At 32.6% G+C, this 24,774-nt stretch overlaps 1 protein-coding gene across 1 annotated transcript; it reads left to right on the forward strand.

Annotated features, from left to right (window-relative positions):
- The first annotated feature begins 19,951 nt into the window (after positions 1-19,951).
- Positions 19,952-23,993, forward strand: LOC131068933 (alpha-humulene synthase). The gene is made up of 9 exons (XM_058004214.2): positions 19,952-20,124; positions 20,196-20,377; positions 20,512-20,627; positions 20,985-21,229; positions 21,364-21,455; positions 21,537-21,626; positions 22,087-22,444; positions 23,187-23,438; positions 23,532-23,993. The coding sequence occupies exons 1-9, from the start codon at positions 20,017-20,019 to the stop codon at positions 23,826-23,828; spliced, it is 1,740 nt and encodes a 579-aa protein (XP_057860197.1). The 5' UTR covers positions 19,952-20,016; the 3' UTR covers positions 23,829-23,993.
- The last annotated feature ends 781 nt before the right edge of the window (positions 23,994-24,774 follow it).

The following is a 24,774-nucleotide window of genomic DNA, read 5'->3' on the forward strand; positions in this document are numbered from 1 at the left end:
AGTCAAGTTCTAAATATATTCAAATATCAAATTAAATTAAAATAAATTCAATATTTGAATTAAATCTCATGCAAAGTTTAAATTCAAAATCAAATTCAAAGTGCAAGCACATGCTAAAATAATTAATTCAATTATCTATTCAATTTATATTTTTATCTTCTACTTTGTTTTTTTCCAAAAAGCTCAATCAACTTTCAATTAGTTATCTATTTTAGTTTCTTTAATTCTCTCCAATCATTCTATTTCTATCTTCTAGTTATCTTTTTCTAGATAAAGCTTTCTTTGTCATCAATTAATTATCTGCCAATCATCCTTTTTCATCTTTCAATCATCCTTTTTCTCAATCAGTTAACTCATTTATATATTCAATTTTGTTCCATCTCCAAATCAGCAGTTCAATTATCAATTAGCATGTAAGATCACCTAAGTTCCACCTCTTGATCAATCTATTCCACCTTTCAATCAATCTCACCCAATAATCTATAAATTGAGCATTCGATCTCCATTTTGAACATTCACGATAAATAATGAACTTTGAATCTTTGTATCATTTGTAGGTTGCTAGTGCAATATCTAAGAGGCATCATACCACAAAGAATAGAATAACAATGAAAGGAATATGCAGTCATGGGATAGGGAGATTTGATTGAATTTTAAATTCCTATTGTTTGATTGTGTTATTTCATTGAGTTTGTTTTAGGATTCTTTGATTAGGATAGGGATTCATAATTTCCCTCTATTTCTATTTGAATTGATAATGAATTTTACATATGATATCTGTTATTGTTGAACCACAATATTTAGTCCACTCTGAAATAGAAGAAGGTGCTGGTGGTAGGTTTGTTGGGTTATATCCTCTAAATGCTAACATAAACTTCGATAATCATGTTATTAGTCTTCCTGGTCTTGAAATGCTGACGCAAGGTAGTCTTCTAGAACTCAACTTGTTGGTCTGAGGTTGTGATGGCAATGCCGTGAATTACCTTGAACCTGTTGAATCCTTATCCCTAGTGCATCTTGAGATTATTGACTATACTCTCCAAGATTAACCCTTGAATATTTCTACCTTTGCCAGCAACTATACATAAGCTTGCTAGCTTAATGGAGTCGAACAAATGAACTCTTCCACCAGTGAATAGAGTGAGAACATGACAGAAGTAGATGCCAAGTACCTTAGTCTCAAAAATCAAAAAAAGAAAAATAAGTGCTCTGATATCGAAAACTACACTATGGCGGTGTCACAATAAAAAATAGTAAAAATAAAAGATTTACCTATAGGTGAAAACCTTTCTGAGGCACCTGCAGGAGAGACACTTGACATTTTTCCTAATCACTTTCAAGAATGCTCATCAGTGCTGATTGAACCTACAAAATGAGTGAACATCGAAACATAAGAAACTCAACATATTATACATATACCTCAATCCCTATCTGTAGAAGAATTGGAAGAATTTGCTAATTTCTTCACAGAGAAAAAAATCAATTTTTCATGGACATATGTTGATATGTCGGGTCTAGATCCTAACCTAATAATGCATCATCTTTCTATTTCTCCTAGAGTTAAACTTGTAAAGCAAAAAATCGAAAAAATGCATCCTCATGTTGCATTACTTGTTAAGGTTGAGCTATAAAAATTACTAAAAGATGGATTCATCAAAGCAATTGATTATATTGAGTGGATATCTAATATTGTACCTATTTCTAAACCTGACAAATCAATACATGTTTACACAGATTTCAGAGATTTAAACAAAGCATGCCCAAAGGATGATTTTCCACTGCCTAACATAGAAATGATAGTGGACATGACTGTTGGCTATGAAATATACTCTCTGATGGATGGTTTTTCTTGATACAATTAGATCAAAATTGCACATGGGGATCAAGAGAAAACAACATTCACCTGTGCATAGGGAACTTTCTGCTGGAATGTGATGCCCTTCAGCTTAAAGAATGTGAGAGCCACTTATCAAAGAGATGTAACAACACTCTTTCATGATATGATGCACAAAAACATGGAGGACTATATCGGTGATACCCTACTGAAATCTATGAAAAGGTCAACACATCTCTCAAAATTAGGTCCAATCTTAGACAAGTTGGAAAAATTTAAACTCAAACTAAATCCTAAGAAATGTGCATTTGGAGTTACATCTAGCAAGCTCCTAGGATACATTGTTTTAGTAGAAGGAATTAAAGTGGACCAAGAAAAACTTAAATCTATAATGGAAATGCCACCTCCAAAGAATGTCAGTCAAATGATGACTCTACAAGGGCGGCTCCAATCAATAAGATGCTTCATTTATCAACTCGTAGATAAATCTCAACCATTCACAAAATGTTTATGGAAAGGAGTTACATATAATTGGGATGAAGAATGTGAACAACCCATAAAGCAGATCAAGGAATATCTTTCTAATCCAGCTATCTTAATGCTACCAACTCAAGACAAACCATTGATTCTCTAAATATCAACTACTGATACATGACTGAGGGCACAACAAGATGAGAATAAAAAGGAAAGAGATATATTATATCAGTTGGACGTTGGTGTCCTATGAGATGAACTACATTATCATTGAGAAAGCTTGTCTAGCATTGGTCTTCACATCACAAAAATTAAGACATTACATGCTAGCACATTCTATCAAACTAGTGGCTAAGATTGAACTGCTCAAATATCTTCTCAACAAGGCAATGCTTACAAAGAGATTGGGTAAGTGGGTTATGATACTTATAGAATTTGATATTGAATATGTAGAAAGCAAAGCTATCAAAGGACAAGTTATTGCAGATCAACTTGTCGATGCTCCACTTCAAGAAAATCAACCTTTGCACATAGAATTTCCAGATGAATCCATAATGCATCTTACTCAGTGATCCAAGAAAATATTATTTGATGGGTCTTTTACTCAACAAGGTTCTGGTGTTAGAATTATTTTTATCAATCCTCAAAGCTACTCAATCCCAAAGGCATACAAGATCCTCTTTCCTTGTACAAACAATATTGAAGAATATGAAGCCTTGGTAAATGGAATCAATCTATCTATTGAATGGAAAGTTGTTGGGCCATACATCCATGGCAACTATCAATTGATAATCAACTAGATCAATGATATATATCAAACTCGGGATGAAAAATTGATTCCCTATAAAAGAATGGTTGATGACTTTAATAAATAATTTACTGTTGTATCATTTCAACAGATTCCTAGATTGACAAACAGAGCAACAGATGCTATGGTTACATTGGCATCTATATCATAGCTACAAGAATTTGAGTTCCACTATGAATTCCTAGTGGAAGAGCTTCATTGTCCTACTTATTATTCCCTCGAGTCTCAGATGGTCTATTCTATAATTGGACATGATTCATATCACCATAGTCATATCTACTCTTACTTATGTGACCAAATTATCTTTGATAACCTCATCCATAATGAGAAAAAAAACCTGATTGAAAATGCTTCACAGTATGTCATCATCGCTAACAATCTGTATGGGCGAGGTTTAAATAGTACATTTCTTAGGTGTCTATAACCTGAAGAGTCTCAATGTGCATTATCTACAGTCCATGAAGGTATTTATGGATCTCACTCCAACACCCTAACTTTAGCTTAGAAACTACTAAGGGCTAGCTACTATTGGGTAGATATGGAAAAAGATACTATAAATTTGCTAAAACTTGTGAGAAATGTCAGCTACATCAGAATCTCATACATGCTCCAGTAAGAGAGATAATACCTTTTATCACACATTTTCTTTTTCTTCAATGGTTGTTTGATCCCATCAGACAAATCTATCTTGCATCATCTAATGGACATAAGTTTATCATAACTGGCACTGAATACTTCACTAAGTGGGTTGAAGCAGTTTCGCTAATCAAAGCAACTAGCAAACAGGTGGCTATGTTCATTCTTAAGTATATCATCTTTAGGTATGGAATACCTTCTTCGATTGTGACTAACAATGGAAGGAACTTCAAAAAAAAGGATCTAGATGAGCTCGACAAAATGTTCAAAATTGAATATCATTGGTCTTCTATATACTACCCTCATGGTAATGGACAAGGTGAAGCATCTAATAAAAATTTGTTGACTATCTTGCACAAAATGATCAACAAATTTGGAAAGGATTGGCATTTGTATCTCAATCTGAAACTATGGGCTTATAGAACAAGTATGAGAAGACCTACTGGGGCTACACCTTTTTCTTTGGTGTATGAGACCGAAGTAGTATTGCCTATTGAAGTGGAAATGCCTTCTTTAAGAGTTTCTTTGCAAGGTCTTATTACTAATGGAGATCATAGAATATCTAGATTGCAAGACTATAATTGTTGGATGAACACCAGCAAGTGGCATTTGATCATCTGAGAGCTTACCAAAAGAGAATGTCTAGAGTTTATAACAAGAAAGTTTGACACAGAGAATTTTAGGTTGGTGATCTTGTTTTAAGAGAGAATCCTAAAAATTAATAGTTTGCCGAGCAAAAGGGGATGTTTGAACCCAGCTGGCTAGGTCCCTACATCGTTACTATAGCCTTTGGCTCTGGTGCTTGTCAACTCTCAACATTGGAAGGAGAATATCTCCGCAAACCGATCAACACCATCCACTTGAAGAAATTCTACACTTAGCATTATTTGTTCCAACAATCTATACAGCTAACAGACTTGAAGAAATAAAAAAAAAGGAAAGAGAAAACAATAAAAAAATCAAAATATAACTTGGAAAAAAATTAAATGCCTTGGTGCAAACTTGGTAAATAGGCACCTTAGTAGTAAAAAAAGAGAGAGAATATCTACCAAGAAGGTGAAAACTTGGTAAACAGGCACATCTTGTACTAAAGTTCTCCATCTATCAACACAAATTTGGCATTCACTATTTTATTTCCTACTTTCCTGCATCTTTTCTTTAGCTTGTACATATCCTTCAGTCACTTTTGTGACACCTTGGTTCTTCTTGGAACCCTCATGGATTGAAACCGATCAATGTCCTAGTCTTAGTGTAATCAACTAATCAATCTAAATGTCCTAAGAAGTTTTACCAAGTCATCTTTCTATTGGTAGTACCAAGTCATCCATTCTGACTTAGTCACCTATCTCTTATCCGCTACAAAGCTTTACCACTAAGTAAACAGTCAAAATAAGAACAATGAAAACAATCACTAAAATTGTTTCAAATTTCATTGAAATTTTTTTGTGTGTTGTCTTTTCAATTGGTTTTTTATTATTATTCCCTCTAAGTAACTTGAAGAAGTCTATCTTGACTAAGAGGAGCAAGGACTGGGGGCATAATTCTTTTCTTTGGTTTTTGCTCATAGGAATAATTTTGATGATCTGAAAACATCTCATAAGATGGGTGTCTATGATAAGTTCCTTCACATCAAGGTGAAATCACCACACATACCTTGACTCCATTTATTTGTATGCTATAGGGAGGTTGGAAACATTTCCTTGTTTGTTTTGAGTAAATTTATTTATCATGCAATCTAGATACATGCTTTATTTGTCCTAGGATATGAATAGTACAAGGGTCATTGCAGACAAGATAATCAATATTGCATATGACAAGGAAGGAAATCTGCTTTGTCTAGTGTGTTTGCACGCAATCAACATTCAGGTCATCCTGGCTCTTTATGCCTTGATGCTTATGTTCACTTGCTATATTAAAAAGGATGTGACATTCAGGTCATCTTGGCTCTTTGTGCCTTGGTTCTTGTGTTTATTCCCACATTTCTGCTCAACAATGATAAATAGTAAATTAAAATCCAATGCCTCACTCCTATTTTGCATACATGTCCTAGCTACATACATGACCATATCATATAGATCCATAATCCCATTATGCATTCCTTTGCATTCATACTATTGCATGCAAAAAAAAAAAAAAAAACAAACAAACATTTGCATTATTAGATCATCATTTTCATTCATCAAATCATTTATTTGCATATGAAAAGAAACAAAAACATCTATATTCATTAGCATTACATACATACATACATACATACTGATAATAAATGTATTCATATAGAAGAATAGCATAAAGAAGGACATCTCATAAATAATCTCATATCAATAACACAAGGACGAATGAGCTCAAATCATGAACTCATATATATCTCATCAAATATCAATGTCAAAGGGTACAAATGATGTCAAATGTCATAAATATTATCGATCAGGGCAAGAATCATATAAACTAAAAAAATGGGGTACAAAATCTGGGAGATATCTAAAAATTTAACTCTCTGCCTCTCCCTCATAGCTTGGAGGAGGAGGTGGTGGCAGCTGAACAAGGGCATCATCCTATTTGGGTGACCTAGCTCCCTTTGATCAAGCCATGTACTGGGAATATGAAACCACCTGTCTATCTATCTGCACTGATGCACTATAAGCTGGTACATAACATGCTACTCAGGTAGACTGGTGAAGGACCTCATGTTGAGAGGCAGCTAGCTCTTCTCTCAATCTCTGAATCTCCTAGTCTTTCTCTACTCTCACTCTCTGAATATCCAAGTCCTGCTCTATAGCTATCACTCACACTGTGCAATCTATGTCCGCATCACTACCATCTGTGTTTGCAAGCCCCGTACTCTACCCCTCAAGATACAAATGATATCCTCAAGTGTTCGACCTTCTCCTCCCACCTCACCTCCAACACCCCACTCCTCTCCCCTTTGTTGTACCTATCTAGGAGCATCCTCACTGCCAAGATCTGTTGCCTCACCCATCTCAACATTTACTGTAGCCTCTCCTCCCTTATCATCACTTACATCTTCATCAATTGATCCTAATGATCCTCCCTCTCTCCTCCACTACTATCGCCCTACTACTACTCTACTGGTACTCGCACCCAGATCTCCTCCACTGCTCCTAGGTGTCACCTCTCTTTGAGATCGGACTGGCACATCATCACCCTCATCTATATGTGGAGCATTCTCTCTAGGATCTATGAATCGAGCAAAGGGATATCTTTGAAACCAATCTCTAAACTGGGACAATACTCCCATATATGCAACATCCTCAAGGTACTCCCATCTCTACGGCTGTAAACCCACTAACTTCTGCATGGTCAGGGCATATGATAGCCTAGGCCCCCATCCTCATCTCTCCTCATCCACAAATCTAGCATAAAATGTAAATTCTTGGGAGATACTCTATGGCCTCCCATACTGCCTCAAAATCCTACTAACTACAAAATGCTTTGTAATAACTGAAGATCTACCCAAAAGTGGCTGCATCATAAAAATATCTCTCAGCTACCTCCTCTAGTCGTCCCACTTCTCTAGACCCGTGTACGATCTCCAAACTACTGCTATCAGGTCATCTAACTGTCTCATCCAAAAATTAGTCTTTTCCCACGTGGGGCTATGTGATATAGCCAAAATATCTATATACAATAGGTTGGCCATCCTATTGTGAATCATCTACAATCGCTTTGCAAACTGGGATGTGATCCCAAGCCTAAATGTGCAAAACTAGAACACCTGGCGCCATACTCTTTTCCCCTCTATAGGTGATCTCATGGATCTCATGGTACATATGTGTGAGTAAGCATGAACCTCAACCTAATCTAACTGAATGAATAAGTAATCTCTCCAAAATCCTACCCCATGCACATAAGAATCCCTTATGTCCACTATTAGGTATCACGAAGCAACCAATAATGCTAGCGAAAACACATGCCACAAGGAACTATGCTCCATACCTGCTCAACAAATCATCCTAAGTGATAGACTGATCCAAGATAGTGCCATCCTGAAATATGCATCTAAGTGCCTCAATGCCCTGTCATGGAGTTTCATCATAATCAACCTTATGTCTAGCAAATGGAATCCTCAAAATCTTGTATACATCCTTAGGAGTGATAGTCATCTCCCGAGTCAGTAGGTGGAAGGTGTTATGCTCACTATGAAATCGCTCAACTAGTGCAGTCAACAATCTGTGATTCACACGGATATTAGGTATCTGCAATAAGTGTCCAAATCCACATGAACCGATGTGATCTCTATGTGCGTCTGATAAGTATCGCACTAATCTCATAATAGGTAAATATGTACATGTGAACTAAATATCAGGAAACTGAACCTGCAAAATTCAACACAAAATCATCACTATGAGATCAAATTTGAGCTAAGAATATGTCAAAAGTGCTAATGAATCCAAATTTACAAGAATGAAATTCAAAATTTGATGTTTTGATCATTAAAAACATACATTTTTTTCCATATGAGTAAGTACAGAAAAGTACCAACTAGTACGAGTAAAGATTTGAGTCATATGAGTAAACTATCTTATACGAGTTTCTATTCCACATAAGATGACAAAATGGTATATAATGAAATAACATGTACGATTCAAGGGTATACACCATACAAAAAAACTAATGACTTAATATGAGAAAATATTAATGACTAGTTACTCGTACGACAAACCCTAGTTTTTCATACAATAAAACGACTGGGAACGAACTAAAACAAAGTTTCAAATGAAAAATTCAACAAACAAAATTCAAGAAATTTGGAATGAAAGAGGCTTAAGATTGATCACTTACCACTGCTGGGTATTTTTGAGGTCAATTATGTAGTCTCTAGTTCTCAAATCGGTGATCTAAAATGGGAATTGCCATTTTGCTCCAGAGAAGGTTTTTGAAATTTTGACCTTTGAGAGGTAAAAATGAATTGAAAATGACCCCTTCAACCCCTTATATAGGTGAAACCCTAATTTTCAAACTTGCTCTGATTGACAAAAAAATTTGTACTCTTAGCTAAATGAACCGTGTTGAGTAGATTTTTGGAATTGAAATCGAAATCTAACATCAATTTTCTAGTCAAATTTTTGCAACATTGACCACTTGACACTTTCATCTTCGCATCATTCTTTGCATCACTTTCCACTCGAATATTTTTTTAATCAATTTTGATCCCAATTTAATTCTCCAATCAATCATCATGCTTATATTATCATCGATATATCATTTTATTAAATAAAATTGCCTAACATGACTACGATCTTGCTATCTTTCGATTTCTCTCCCTAGGGGGCATACTCATTACATCAACATTACCAATGATTACATCATCAAAAGTCAAGAAATTTTTCAAATTTTCATTTAAAGTCGAGCATAAAATATTTTCAATCAAAGATCAATCAAAATTCAGCCAATCTCTAGGGGCATATCAATTTTGTCCTCATCTGAATCAATCTTCAAATCAAGCTGGACATTCTGTTTCGCTAATGGGTTCTTGGTAAATCAATTTCGCAATCGATTTTATCTCTTTTCTTAACCAATTCTAGTTCAATCAAGTTCTAGATCGGTACCCGCTTCTTGATCGATCAAGTTGAAGATCGGTATCCGCTTCTTGATCGATCAAGTTGAAGATCAGTACCCGCTTCTTGATTGATCAAGTTGAAGATTGGTATCTCACTCTTCATTAGTCCTAAGTTCAATCAAGGTCAGGATCAGTATCGCTCTAATAAACATGTTCAACTTCATCGCTTCAAATAAAGTTGAACATCTCACACTTCATCGGTTTGTGATCCATCGAGTTTAGAACTGATATCTCTTTAACGTCACCTATTCTTTCAATCAATGCGCTGCTCGCATATCAATTCAAAGAGGGGCAAATGTAACGCCCTAAAAATGGTCACCTAAACCATGGGCCCCTAATCTTGGCTACATCACCAAGGTCCTAACCAAAGGTAATTAAGTCAATCATAAGCACCTAATTAATTAATTCCTAAATCATCAATGCCACATGGCAGATAAATCATTCTATATTAATTAAATATTTATTTAATTAAATAATCATTCCAAATAAATCATTTTAATCAATTATCCTATTTATTTTATTAAATATCCTAGCATATTTAATTAATAAATTAATTTACCATTAAATCATTAAAAAGAAATTAATTTATTAAAAAAAAAAAATTGAAAAAAGGAATTAATTTGCAGAAAATAAATTAATTAAATTAAAAAATCTCAGAAAAGCAATTAAATCAATTAAATCAATTAAATATCAAAATTGAATAAACGTATGGAATAAATTAGTTTTTCTGATTTTATCTTAAATTTAGTTCAATTTCCTTTAAAGCTGAGAAAAGCAGCCAATCACATCAATTAACCTCGATTGTGCTTCCTTTTGGAGAATCTCGACCACTCATCATTAATCGATCTTGACCATTGGTCTCTCTTTGGATTTTCTATAAATTCAAGGTCTCATCTGTCATTCAAATTACCTTGAAGATTTATTGTTATTATGTTGTTTTTTCTCTAGGTTCATTGACATTTTGTGCATTGAGAATATTACATCTTAGTTTATTGAATATTAATTTAATCATGATTGCTTTAATTCATCTAGCTCAATATTTACTCATCTAGATTAATATTGCATCCATTTAGCTCAATTTTGTGCACATATAGATTAAATCCTTCATTTAGGTGTCGTCTAGTCACTAGTGTTGCATAAAGAAATTTGAGAGCAAGACTAAAACTTACATCTATTAGAAGGCAATAGGTCACTTTGTAATGGTTTTATTATTCACTGATTATTGATTTACTAACCATTCATCTAATGACTTATTGAAGTGTTGTGTATTCAGATATAGATATAGGTCCACTTTTCCAATGCACACAACATTCAACTTGTAAATTTGTAAAGTTGAGAAGACTGCACATTTCTTCTACGATGTCTACTTTGATGAGTTTGTGCAATCTATGCAAACATCATATGTGGTACATTTCAACATTATTCTGCTCTATTGAAGTACATTATCTCTTTACCTTTTCTAAATTATTCTCCTATCTCTATTCATTTTCTTGAAATTATACTTTCCAGTCATAAAAGGTGTTATTAATCATGCCACTATGTTCAAATGCAAGGATATCATTTGTTATAATTTTGATTCAATTTCAATTAGGAATTCAGGTAAAATTTAATTTGATAATTTTTTGTTGTAGTTGTTGGCAAAATTTTGGGATCTCAAAATTGATTGTAGTTAGAGAGCATTCAATTGAATATTATTTGTTGGCAGTTAGTGCGGTAGATAATGCAGAGTTTGGTAGTACCAGAATAATTGTGGCCAAAGAAGCAACTCATTTTTCTTTATTAGATGAACTTTTTGATGATCACTTGACCCTTGAGCACATCTAGCTTGTTATTAAGGCTATTGTTCAAGGTTGGGATATTCATATTGTACAAAATATTTCAACCAATTTTTTTAAAAATGTATAATTTATTTTCAAAAAACATTACATGAACTGACAAGTGAGGCAACTCAAATCCAAGGACATGACATGATGCAATTCATTACAAAAGTGGTATGTATACTTTCATAATTTTAGTTGAAACTATAATTTGATCTTAGTTAATATGCAATATAGAAAAATATAATTATATATTTTATATTTTATTTAAATTAACATAAGAAATATTAAATCACTGTATACAACAAATTTAATCTCATAGTATTTCATATACATTTAGATTGTGTTGTTAATTAAACTTTTCTATAAGTGCATGTATAATATTATAAAAATAAAAATAAGAGTTTTAAATTAAATTAATTTTTTTTAGAATTACGTATATATTCTTAAATTTATTCCAATAATTAGTGTAAATAATATAAAATAGAATTAAGTTATAGCTATTTATTAACCTTTTCACTATTATTAAAGAAAAATAATTAATATATTTATAATTTTTTAGATGCATAATTTTTTCGACAATGTTTTTATGACAATTTTCAAAGACTAAATAAGTATATTGATCATAAAATAAAATCATTGCGGAATGAATTTTAAGAATTTTTAGAATATTGTGTTTTAGTGGGTACATTATGTTGAAACTAGTTTAAAATGAGCACAACAGAAAGAAGGTCAATATGTTCCAACCTATAATGAGTACAAAAATATTGCTGCAACAACTGGAGCAAGTGGACTATTATCATTGCACTCAATCCTCTTAGCATTTCTTAATTTCAAAGATGATGCTATCAAGAAAATATTTCTCAATAAATTAATATTCTATGAGCTTATATAGTTGATTGGGCACATAGTTTATGATATTCATGATTTTCAAGTTTATTTCCTTCTATTTCAAGTTGATAATTAAATATAGATAATTTTTTTGTCATGCTTATACTATTAACATATTCTTATGATTTTGAAGGATGACAAGCTACATGAACAAACAACCTTAGAAATTTATTCCTATATGAAGAATCATCTCGGATATTCTGAAGAAGAGGCATTAATTCATATCAAGAACCTTTTTGACCAATTGCTTACAGAATTAACATAGGAATTTCTGAATCCGAAGAAATTTCTACTTGAATGGGACAAATTATACTTCAATCTCCAGTAAGGGAGTTAAATGCTTTTATACATTTGGAGATGGCTTCACATATCATGATAAGGGAGTCAAGAAATGAATATTTAGTGTTCTTTTTGATCTAGTTAAAATATAGAAGGATAATGTTTCTATCAAGTGGTGGTCATTAAATATACATTTCTACAAAATTATACTATAGTTTAAAAATTATATTTCTTGTCTTTGGTAAAAAGTTCTATTATTGCTACACTTTATCAACGTGCTAATTTAAATTAGCATGCATTACTACTTTTAATTACATGCTGGATTCTATACCTTATGAAAGTATCATATTATTAACAAATTAGATCTACTATAAATCCATCTAATGTTGAATTCTTATAAACATATTTTAAAATATTAATAGGTTAATAGTTTATATAATACATTCTAATATTTTTTAATACGATTAATATGTGATACACCTTTTTGAATGGATGACATACATGAACTACTTTTTCCTATACATATCTATTCTCATAGAGTTTCTCACAAGTTGCACATGATTTTATTATTGACATTTCACATGTGAATTGAGTCATGTTGAATGTATATAATATGGTCTAAAATTACCCCAAAAAAATAATAGGGGAATAACAAGTAAAATGGTAGGAAAAAACTAGCAAAATAGAAATATGTGATATTATTAACATAGATAAATTTATATTTATATGGGACTATTTTATAAAATATTTTGTTTGAACTTATCATCATTTTTTGAGATTGGCTAGTTGAATGCACATATGTATAAAGACTTTTTTTATACAGATGTCAACCTTGAATGTTCACCTCTATCTTTTCAAGTAGTGCTTATAATCTAAAATAAAAATCTTTGTCATAGTATTGGTAAATATAATGGATATTTGTTCTTAAACAAGATAAAATTGTAGATTAACAATATTTTCTGTATCATAACATACTTTTCTGCAACATACAAATTAATATTAAAAGGAGTGCAGAGGTGGGAAGAGTTGTGATCTGGTGGAGTGGGTGTGAGGGTTTCTTTGGAGGAGGGAGAGGTCATAGATGGGGAAGGTGATGATGCAGATGAGCATGGATCCACAACTAAGTCTTTGTCTGAGGGTGGATCTACAACTAGGTCTTTGTCTATGTATGTTCTATAGGTTGTCATTTTCTTAGTTACCCCCATTGTGCATTTCTTTGTGTTCTAGTCTTCTCTAGTTTGGATACTTTATTTTGCTTTGTGGGAAACTAGGTCAAGAGACAAAGGTAGGGTTTTTGGGTGTGATGGCGAGCCAGATCCAACTAGGGATGTATTTCTTATGGTTTCCATTATCAATGTTTGTGTGGGGGAATCATTTCATTCAATCCATTTTGGGTTTTCTCCATTTTGATAGAGATATTAGATCTAATTTTTATTTTTTGGGGGCAACACTTTATTGTCCTAATGTTGGCTTCTATATAGGGTCGCTTTAGTGGTGTTGCTTATTTTATTCAGTTCTTCACTAGTCTTTCCTTGTTTGATGGGTGGCTATTTGTTTTGGTTGTTCAAGACACTGTACTTTTGGCAAAGGGTTCATTGGTGGAGTTATCTTATTTTGTAAGAACCTATGGTTTTTGTGGTGGATGTGCTAGGGTTTTCTCTAGCATGTGTGGATGAGGATTTTTCTACCCCTTCTGTGGTTTATCTCTTGATTTATTTATGGGGAATGTTTTTACTCTATGTTTATTTTTCTATTCCCATTTGTTGATCTTGTTGGGAATTTTTTTGTTTTCTTCAATTTCTCTTTGATTCATTTTGCCAGTTTTCTCTAATTTTTGTTAGGGGTTTTCTCTTCTTTTGAGGAGAAGTTTGACCTTGTGAGTAAAGTTGGAGCCTAGTAGTTTTAAGTTTTTTATTTTTTCATAAATTGGCTGGTGATGCTCTTTCCTTGGTCTTTTTCCATGTTTCTCCTATGGAAGTGGATTCTTCACCTATAGTGGTGGAAAATCTTCTTGTAGTCAAGGTAACCGTTTGGACTTCTCTTCTCCTTTCTTCATATGTTGCTAATTATATTGAGGTGGAGGTGTCTCCTTTTGAGGTGGAGAATGAATTTGTGGGAGAGGTTAGAAGCTTCTATAAGGGGACTTTAGCTACTCCATTTCATTTCCTCGTTTCATTTCCTTGACTATATGGAAGTAGGGAAGGCTCAAGTTTGGCTCTTTTAACTATTGTTTTCTTCTTCTATCGACCATATTGAGGTGGGGGAATCTTCTATTGAGGTGGAGATGGTATTTGTAGGAGAGGTGGGAACTTTCTATAAGGCAGATTTTGGAGACTTTTTCCTTATGGTTATGGGAGCTTCTCAAAACCCTTTGTTGGTGCTCATATTCATGTTATAGGTTGCATGAGAGGAACATCTATTGCCCTTATTTTGAAGGTTATGAGAGCCTTTTCAAAATCTAGTCACTTAGGTGTTTTCTTTATGATATTTTTTTATTTTACTGGGTCTTATGGTTATGGGAGCCTTGCCAAACCCTTTGCCTATGTGTCTGTGAGCTTTCTTGTATGATGGCTTTGACCTTATGGCTATTTTGACTAATTGTTTATTTCCTAGTTTATGGTGTTTGGCTGATGGTAGACTATTGTTAGTTTGTGTTGTATCTATTTGTAGTATTCTGTAAGTGGGTTTGGATTCCTGCAAAATCCAAAATATCTTTTGTCTATTTGTAGAATTTTTAAAAATTCATATATATCTTTCAAAATAGTATAATTTATTTTCAGTTATTTTGGTTGAAGCTTGAGGATAATCTACAAAATTTATTGACCATTTGAAAATTAGGTTCATATAATTTTTTATTTTATTTTTATAAAAGTGGATGAGACCACTAAAATTATATTGATTATATATATTTGTACATGTGTCTGGTTCAAAGAGCATTGAAGGGAGAGAACCAGTAAGAAAACCCTTCAGTATTGCTCAAGAAAACATAAGCCTATCTACCCATTACAAAAATCCCATAGGCATACCAAAACCCCCCAGATACATTGCAATGCATTGCCATCCGCATTAGATATAAAGGAAGCTGTAAGAATCAGTCTAATAGGGAGCATCTAAAGATGGATTCAAGAATGTCCACCAATAAATCAGAGCCATCACCCCAAAATCTTGCTTATCTAAACATCACAAGAATCCAAAGCTCTGAAGAAAACAAAACTCAGAGCCATGAGAGAACCAAGAATAAGAGATCCTGCCATCACAAATATGGTGAGAAAACATAGACAGATCCAAATAAGAAGCAGGAAAGGATATTGAAGACCCTCAGGGAGGAGGATGAGACCAAACCAAAGAATAATCCAAAGTAGTAACCAAAGCAATAAATAACAAAATAAGAAAACCTCTACAATACCACATTAATTGCTCTTTCCAATTCCTCAGAAAAAGCCACCATCCACCGAATTTGGAAAGAATTCTCCATAGAAAATAGAACATGATGTTAGAGTGAAAAGTAAGACAAAGATCGAATGATAGCCATAAGTGCCCACCAACAATCGATATAACTAAGAACGGGATCACCATGTCATAATTATCACATCATGAAAGAAACTTGCTAATATGAGGATGATCAGACAATGATAAAGCCAGCGAATAGCATAATATCCCCAATCATTAGAACAACTACTTGAATCACTGATAGACCATGATACCAAATGAAGAGAAGAGGAAAAAACAAGTGCTTAATCAAACTAGTAGAAGAAACCCAACCAATTTCCTACCCCATGAATGAAATCTAACATAAGATATCAATAGCACAAAATTGTCATGAAGGCCAACATCTTTACTACATATACTAACGAAGCATAGATAGTGGAGTAGGATTTCAAGAAGCACAACCACCTATAAAGAAAGCATGTTCATGCAAGATGCAGGAATGTCCGAGAGAGAGACCTCCAGGAAATCGACACCCTCCACAATAGCCTTATTTGCTAAAAAATCTGCAATGATGTTGATCTCCCTAAAACAATGACAAATTGAAAAAGTGGAAAAGCTTTTTAACTGCTAAAGAATGTGATCTAAGAAATATTGAAGATGCCAAGATAGAAATTTCTTGGCTACCACTGCTTGAAACACGACCATGGAATTGCCTTCAATAATAATGTCTTTAATGTTTAATGAAAGAGCGATATCAAGCCCAAAGGATAAAGCCTGAAACTCAGTTGTGTTGTTGGTACCATGTCCAATTTGTTTACCCACAGCTTTGATGACTTTTGAAGAATGATAAAAAATAACTACTCCAATACTAGGCTTTCTCGGATTCCCCTTTGAGGCTCCATCAAACTAAAGTTTGAATGAAGGGAATGGAGGGGGAGTCCATCTGACCAATTTTCATTTAACCAGAGAAGATAGACCTCCTGATACAACCCCATGGGAAGGCAAAAAATGAAGTGCAGACCATCTCCAAGTAACTTGATTATCCTAATGAGAGAAAGACCTGAGATTATCTAAGTTTTTATGAATGAACAAAAGAACCACCTCACTGATGGAGGTTTGAATTTTACCAATTACTTCAGAGAAAGTGGCATTTTTATGATTAAAAATTCTAGAATTTCTTTCTAGCCAAATATTCCAAATTACCAGTGATGGGGCCACAACCCAAAGGGATGAATAGAATGATGAGGAAAACAATAAGGGCCAGGCCATGAAATGCAAAAAAAGATTGGGACCTATCACAGAAGACCAGCCAAGCATGCCAAATAACCAATACCAGCACTCAGAAGCAAATGGACAAAACAAGGAAAGATGATCCATGGATTCCATACAATGACCACAAAAATTACAAGGAAATACAACCGTAATCCCAAGTCTGTCCAAGTGCATTCTAGTGAGAACCTTATCTTGGACTGCCAACCAAGCAAACGACCCTGCTTTAGGTAGACAAGCCGGGTGCCAAAAAAGCTTAATAGGCTAGCAAGGGGATGGAGAAGTCTAAACTAAAGAATTATAACCTTCTTTAACTGAATAAGAACCAGAAACACTCTTAATCCAAACCAAGGAGTCCTCTTTATTTTGGAAAACAAGGGGTCTTTTGTGAAGTTCTTCCACAAAAGCCAAAATAAGATTAATATCAACTGACAAGGGAGGGATAATCTTCCATTTCACAATCACACAAGGACCAGAGGAGACAATGTCAAAATAATCGCCAACAAAAGGCCCCCAAAATTCTAATAGAATACCAGACAAAGGGGACCAGTCTCAGATAGCTGAAAGGGTAGAGTGCCCATTCTAGACTTCATCCCAAAACCTGACTTTCTTCCCATTATTGACAACCCAGAATAGATGTGGTAAAATAACCATCCTACATGAAACCAAAAACTTCCAATTAGCCAAACCTTTTGGAAGAGATGAAGCAGTAAAAATCCTTTCTCTGGAAGCACCCCTTAAATACTTAGCAAACATGATGGCAGCCCATTTACTATGACGGTTAGCATATAACTTCCAAACCAATTTTGCCCCCAAAGCCTTATTCTGAGCAACTAAATTATAAATGCTTGCACCCCCCAACTCTTTGGGACGACAAATTTTGTCCCAAGCCAAGAGAGGAATGCTGGGCTTATCACCCAAGTTGTCATTCCAAAGAAAGGTCCTAAGGGAGACCCTAATGTTCTTAATAACTTGGGGGGGAGCCTGCAAAATGGACGTCAAATATGTGGGGATGGCATTCAAAACTGACTTAATTAAAAGAATTTTACTAGCCATCGTCAGCCACTTATGATTCCAGGAAGAGATTCGGGAGGATATTGAATGAATAATTTTGTTCCAAAAGGAAGCCTTATCCAACCTTGGAAAAAAAGGAATGCCTAGGTATACACATGGAAGAGTCCCAACTTGAAAACTCCAAAAGCAGACGAGTCTATTTTTAACTAGAGGGGAGACATTCACAAAAAATATTTTGGATTTATGATTATTAACACTTTGTCTAGAAAAAAATGCATAATCATAGATAATTTTCTTTATAACACGAGCCTCCCTTAGAGAGGTTGCCCCGAACAGAAGCGTATCATCTGCAAACAAGCAATGAGATTGTGGAGAAGGGAGGCCATTTATTCTAATACCTGACCACAAACCAGAAGCTGTAGCACTAGAGATGGCCCTACTTAATGCTTCTTCCAAAAGGATAAATAGAAAAGTAGACAAAGGATCCCCTTGCCTAAGTCCCTGAGAGGAAGCAAAAAACCCTAATGGGGAACCATTAACGAAAACTGAAAAGTGAGCAGAAGATATACAAGAAAACACCCACTTAACCCAGCATCATGAAAAGCCTAGATGATATAAAACAACCCTGAGAGCCTGCCAATTGACCCAATTGTAAGCCTTCAGCATGTCTAGCTTAACTATCATAGCCGGAACCTTTTGTTGAGAAATGGAGTGCAGAACTTTGTGAGCTACAATCGCACCTTCAGATGTTTCCTGACTAGGAACAAATCCTCCCTATTCTAGGGAGACAATCTGAGGGAGGAGCCTAGATAGCCTAACCAAAATTGCCTTAGTAAAGATTTTATATGAAGTAGTACACAAGGCAATCAGACGAAAATTTGAGAACGAAGTAGGATTATCCACCTTCAGAATGATAGCAATAAGAGTAGTATTAAGCTCTCTAAGAATAGACCTATTTCTACTAGATTCTTCCAAGGCTAGCAATACGTCATTCCCTATAAACTCCCAACACTTTTGAAAGAATAGTGTCATAAACCCATCCGGACCTGGGGCCTTCTCTGGATGCATGGAGAAGACTATCTCTTTCAGTTCAGCTAGAGTAAAGGGAGCCATAAGCTTCGTATTATCTTCTTGAGAAACTAAAGAAGGGATCGATTGCACAATCTCATTACCTAATGCAACTGGGTCCGTTGAATTAATATTAAGGCAATTATTGTAATTTTAAGATTTTCATAAATTTACCCTTCGGATTGGATAAGATTCAAATGATTTTACTTGATGTACTATTTATATGCTCAATTTTGTATAACATGTGCCTTGACTTGGTGAAATGAGATAAGTATCTTTTTTAAATATAATTGAACTTTTTACGATATTGACATTGTATAAAAATATTGGTTATCTTTTAATTACAATTATCAGCTTTATGATTTGATTCCACTTATGAAAATTGACATTGGTATGCAAATTTCAGCAATTTAACAATATTAATTAATAATATTATTTTTTTATTTGTTAAAATTTATGATCATGAATTATAAATAAATTTTTATTTCAAATCATCCAATTTATCATTAAAAAAAAAACCATTACATATATTATACAAATTCAAAAATATTAATATATATATATATATATTTCTAATATTTACAAATCAATATCATTGAATATCAAAAACAAAAATACAAATTTTACTACCTAATCACAAATACTCAATCAATAAAGCAGAAAGCTAAAAAAATCAAACTCTTTACATTTACATAAGACAAAAATAGTGTTTCCATGTCATCCGTTGATCAAAGGAAAAACATCAACTGCCACACCAGCGACCTAAGCGGTCAAAAACAGCAGCAGATTGCACGTACCCTGAATTTACACTAAAAAGCACTATAAATAGCAATGTACGTGTAAAGTTGAGCACAAGCATTAAACTTTTCTAATATCTGTTTAGTTTGAAGTTAAACCATTTTCGAGTGCTTCTGCGATGTCTAATTTGAAGGGAGACCACATTTCTTCTGTTTCTTCCATACCATCTAATGCTCTCAATCATTGGGATGATGATTTTGTGCAATCTATCGAAGCATCAAACGCGGTAAATAACTATTTCTGTTTCTTTCTATAATCTTCTGGAATTTTTCTTCTTTGCTGATTTGCATTTTTCAGGGATCTGAATACCGCGAACGTGTGGAAACACTGGTGAAAGAAGTGAAAATGTTCTTAAAACAAATGCAAACTGGAGATTGCGATCTGATCGAGCGGCTTGAGATGATTGATGCATTGCAATGCCTCGGAATAGATCGATATTTTCAGGCTGAGATAAAAGAAGCTCTTGATTACGTTTACCGGTTTGTAAAATGTCAATATATAGATTGTAATTTGTTATATACATATATATAGACAGAACTATTGCTATTTTTCATTTGCAATGGATTATGCAAGCTTGGAAAGATTAACAAGGAGAGTTAATTTGTGGGTGCAGAGCTTGGGATGGAAGTGTGGGGATAGGATTGGGATGTGAAAGTTGTAGACCGAATCTGAATGCCACAGCTTTAGGACTCAGACTTCTTCGACTACATTGTTATGATGTCTCAGCAGGTACCCAAATAATAGTCGAGATACTTTTCAATCTGTTTATGATATATTTTATTTTTTTATTCTTGTTATTATTTTTTAATTTGATTCTGTGTTTTCTCTATCAACATTTTAGATCATATTATGTGATTCATCATCAGCATGTTAGAGAGCTCAAGATGTAGAAAATGGAGCTCTCTAATATCATGATGATGGATCACAGGGTGTGATCTGAAATGTTGATGCAAGAAAACATACATAATCGAATTCGGAAACAGCGACAAAAATCAATATAGATTGTGAAAAATTGATATCATTAATACCGTTTATTTGCATATTTAGAAAAATGATTAATTAGTTGTTTTTATGTATAATGAGAAGATACATTGAAGAATTTCAAGGACAATAACGGGCAGTTCACTTTTTATGGAGAGAACAATGATAACGATGAAAATAATATTAAGGAAGAGGATGTGATGAGAAGTATGCTCAATCTTTTAAGAGTTTCCGGTTTAGCATTTTCTGGAGAAATTGTTATGGAAGAGGCCAAAGCCTTTAGCGCTGTATATCTAAAAAACTTATTAGAAAATTCTGGAGATACATATAAGAGAAGTTTTCTGAAAGAGGTAATAAGTTCATTTTTTTTTTTCTCAGTTATTTTAGCATATTTAAGATACTGATCGATGTATGTATAGTAGAAAAGCACAAATTGATATATGATTTTTAACTTTTTTTTAAATATTTAATTTTCATTTTATAGGTGGAGTATGCTCTCATATATGAATGGTCTCGTACCTTTATTAGATGGGAGGCACCAAATTTCATACAAATATATGAGTTAGACAAGCAAAGGTATAATCAAAATATTGTTGTTTTATTAAGATATTTAAAGTCTTATATATGTTAACTATAAGATTTAATTGTTTTCTTTAGGTTGAAAGACAAAAGAATTTTAGAGCTGGCAAAATTGGATTTTAACATACTGCAATTTCAGTACAAGTTAGAGATGAAAGAACTCTCAAGGTAACAAAGAGATACTTGAAGTGTTTTATTTCTTGTAATATTCTAAGACATATTACTCCATTCTTTAATACTTGAATAATGCACACAAGATATCTCACTCTTTTAAACAAATTGAATAGAATTAAACGGATTGAAATATAATAATGTTTGTGTTGAGGTTCACTATTCATCCAACTTTTCTCAATTGTAGTGTATAATTTAATGATACCATTATATCCTAATTTATAAGATTGTTTTAAATAATTGTATAAGATATTTATTTCTATAAATATATAACAATAAATTGAATGAATAGGATGAATAACACTATAATTTCTAATGAATGATTTCAATTTTAAAATATAATTTATATTTCAATATAAATGATTTTTAAATAGTTTATAAATCTTATAAATTTATATTAATTAAAATTTATTTTAATTTTTTAAAATTTTCTTATAAATCTTAATTTGTGTTGTAGTTGGTGGGAGAATTCTGGCATCTCCAAGCTAGTTGCAACAAGGGAGCGAACAATGGAATATTTGCTTTGGGCAGTTTGTTCAACAGATAAATTGGAGCTTTCTAGAAGTAGAATTGCTATGACAAAAATCACATGTGTTGTCACACTCTTGGATGATATTTTTGATGATTATGCAACACTTGAGCAACTCAAATGTATTACAGATGCCATTTCTCAAGGTTGGGATATTTCTATTATTAAAGACATTCCAAACAACCTCAAGACATGCATTGAATTTGTTTTCAAAACAGTTCATGAATTAACAAGTGATGCTACTAAAAAGCAAGGACGTGACATGATGCCTTTTGTTACAAAAGCAGTATGTATACTTCTTCAAGGCCCAAGATTTTAATTTATTTTTGAATACACAACGTACATTATATAAGAAAATAATATCAAATAATTACTAGGTTAAATTCTAGATTAGTGAAATAAATACTAGATTAGATGCTAGATTAGTGAAATAAATACTAGATTAGATGCTAGATTAGTGTAATTTTAGAGCCATTAGAAATCACAACTAAATTTGTTTTCCACATAATTAGATCTTATAGAAATGAAACCTTATGAAACTAACAAAAAGAAATTAAGGGTTGAGTAATGAGTATGTGACACTTTTTACCTAGAAAGTTAACAATATTCTTGATTTTGATGATTGATGGATATTAATATGATTAAATAGAGAACCAAAATAAAATTACTAAATTATATTGTTATTTTAGACTTGTTAATGTATTAATCATATAGTATCCCAAAGAAGTAACAACACACCAACTTATATTTATCATGTTGTTATGTATATTTTACCAAAAATAAATAAAATTATTGAGGTTTATGCTAAAAAGTAATATATTACTACCAATAAAAATAATTATTAGTTATTTGTAGGTTTGACATTATACTTAGGTTCTATGAAATTAAGACAATAAATTTAATATTATTATATGTACTTTGTATCCTTACAAAAAATCATTTTGATCATATTCAAAAATAGAATTAGTTATATATCATGGAAAAAAATATTGAAATAGATTTAACATGTATATTGTATTGTCATTTAGTGGGCAGATTATATAGAAGCTTGCTTTGAGGAAGCACGATGGAAAACAACTGGATATTTTCCCACCTATAATGAGTACATAAAGTTTGCAGAAAAATGTGTATCATTTGGACCAATATTGGTACATACTTGCTTGTTAGCATCTCACATTTTGTGTGATGATGATATCGAGAAGATATACCTTGATACTTCTAGATTCTATCATATCATGCGAGTGTGTATGCGGTTAACTGATGATATGCATGATTTTGAGGTTTTGATTCTTTTCCCCTTTTTCATTAACATTAAATATAGATATAAATTTTAATGTATATTAAATATTAACATATTTCTAATGTTTATGTAGGATGAGAGGCTCCATGGGAAAATCGCCTCAGCTATTTCTTGCTATATGGGTGATAATCAAAATTGTTCAGAAAAAGAGGCAATAAATCACATCACCAAACTCAAGAATAAGTTATTGAAGGAATTGACAAGAGAATTGTTCAAACCAAATAATGTTTTGTTGAATTGGGAGAATATATGCATCAATAGTACCAGAGGAGTAGAATTCTTTTATATATTTGGAGATGGTTTTACACATTGTGACAAGGAGGTCAAGCATCAAATATTTAAAGTTTTTGTTGACCCAGTAGAAATCTAAAAAGAAAAGAGTTTTCATTACCTGAAAATGAAATTATCTCTTTAATGTAGACTTTTAGTAAGTCACAAAACTTTGATGATACTTCTGCTTTTGTTTTTTTGTGATGATTTCTTTCTTACTATAATTAATCTATGCTTATTTAGCTTTAATTGCAACATTTCATTTAGATGGTGTTGACATGTTGTATGGTTTTCATATATATGTTGTATGAGTATTATATCTAAAACAAGTGTTCTATGTTTCTAACCTCTTTTCAAATTTGATTAGTTAAGAAAATTATTTTATTAGTTTTGTCATTTTTTTCAGTAATATTATAATATAATTAAAATAAGTTGTGATGCTTAGTATCCATGTCTAATCTTTTATTTACTTTTTTATATAATGAAAATTTATTGGTTTGAAGGTTCATAATATTATTGAAAGTAAAATATTTCTTCATTAATATCACAATTGAAAAAGATTGAAGTATTTTTGGATGCCCCTATTATAATGATAATTACAATGCTAATAATCCAACTCAAATTAAGACATTGGATGTTGGTGTTGATGGTACCGATGCTTCTACATAGACAAATTATAACTTCAATGAGTTTTTATTTATTGAAACTCTAAATGTAATAAATGTAAATGATAATTGTATAACACCTAAAATTCAAATATCTTATAACTTAAGGAAGATTCACTCAGAAATCTATATTTGAAAATTGAAAAAAAAAATTATTGAAAATGTATTGAAATTTTTTGTTCTATCTTCTACATAATTTTTAAACATATAATACAACAGTGTGTGGAGCAAAAGAAAATAGCTTCATGCATTTGACAAGATCAACGTAATGTATGTAATTTCTGGATTTGATTGTGTGCAACATTTTTAATCATCAACATTTCAAATCATACTCTATGATCCATCATCAAAATAAATGAGAGTTGAGGGAGATGGAAGATA

The sequence above is a fragment of the Cryptomeria japonica genome, chromosome 7, assembly GCF_030272615.1.
Source record: "Cryptomeria japonica chromosome 7, Sugi_1.0, whole genome shotgun sequence".
Lineage (NCBI taxonomy): Eukaryota > Viridiplantae > Streptophyta > Pinopsida > Cupressales > Cupressaceae > Cryptomeria > Cryptomeria japonica.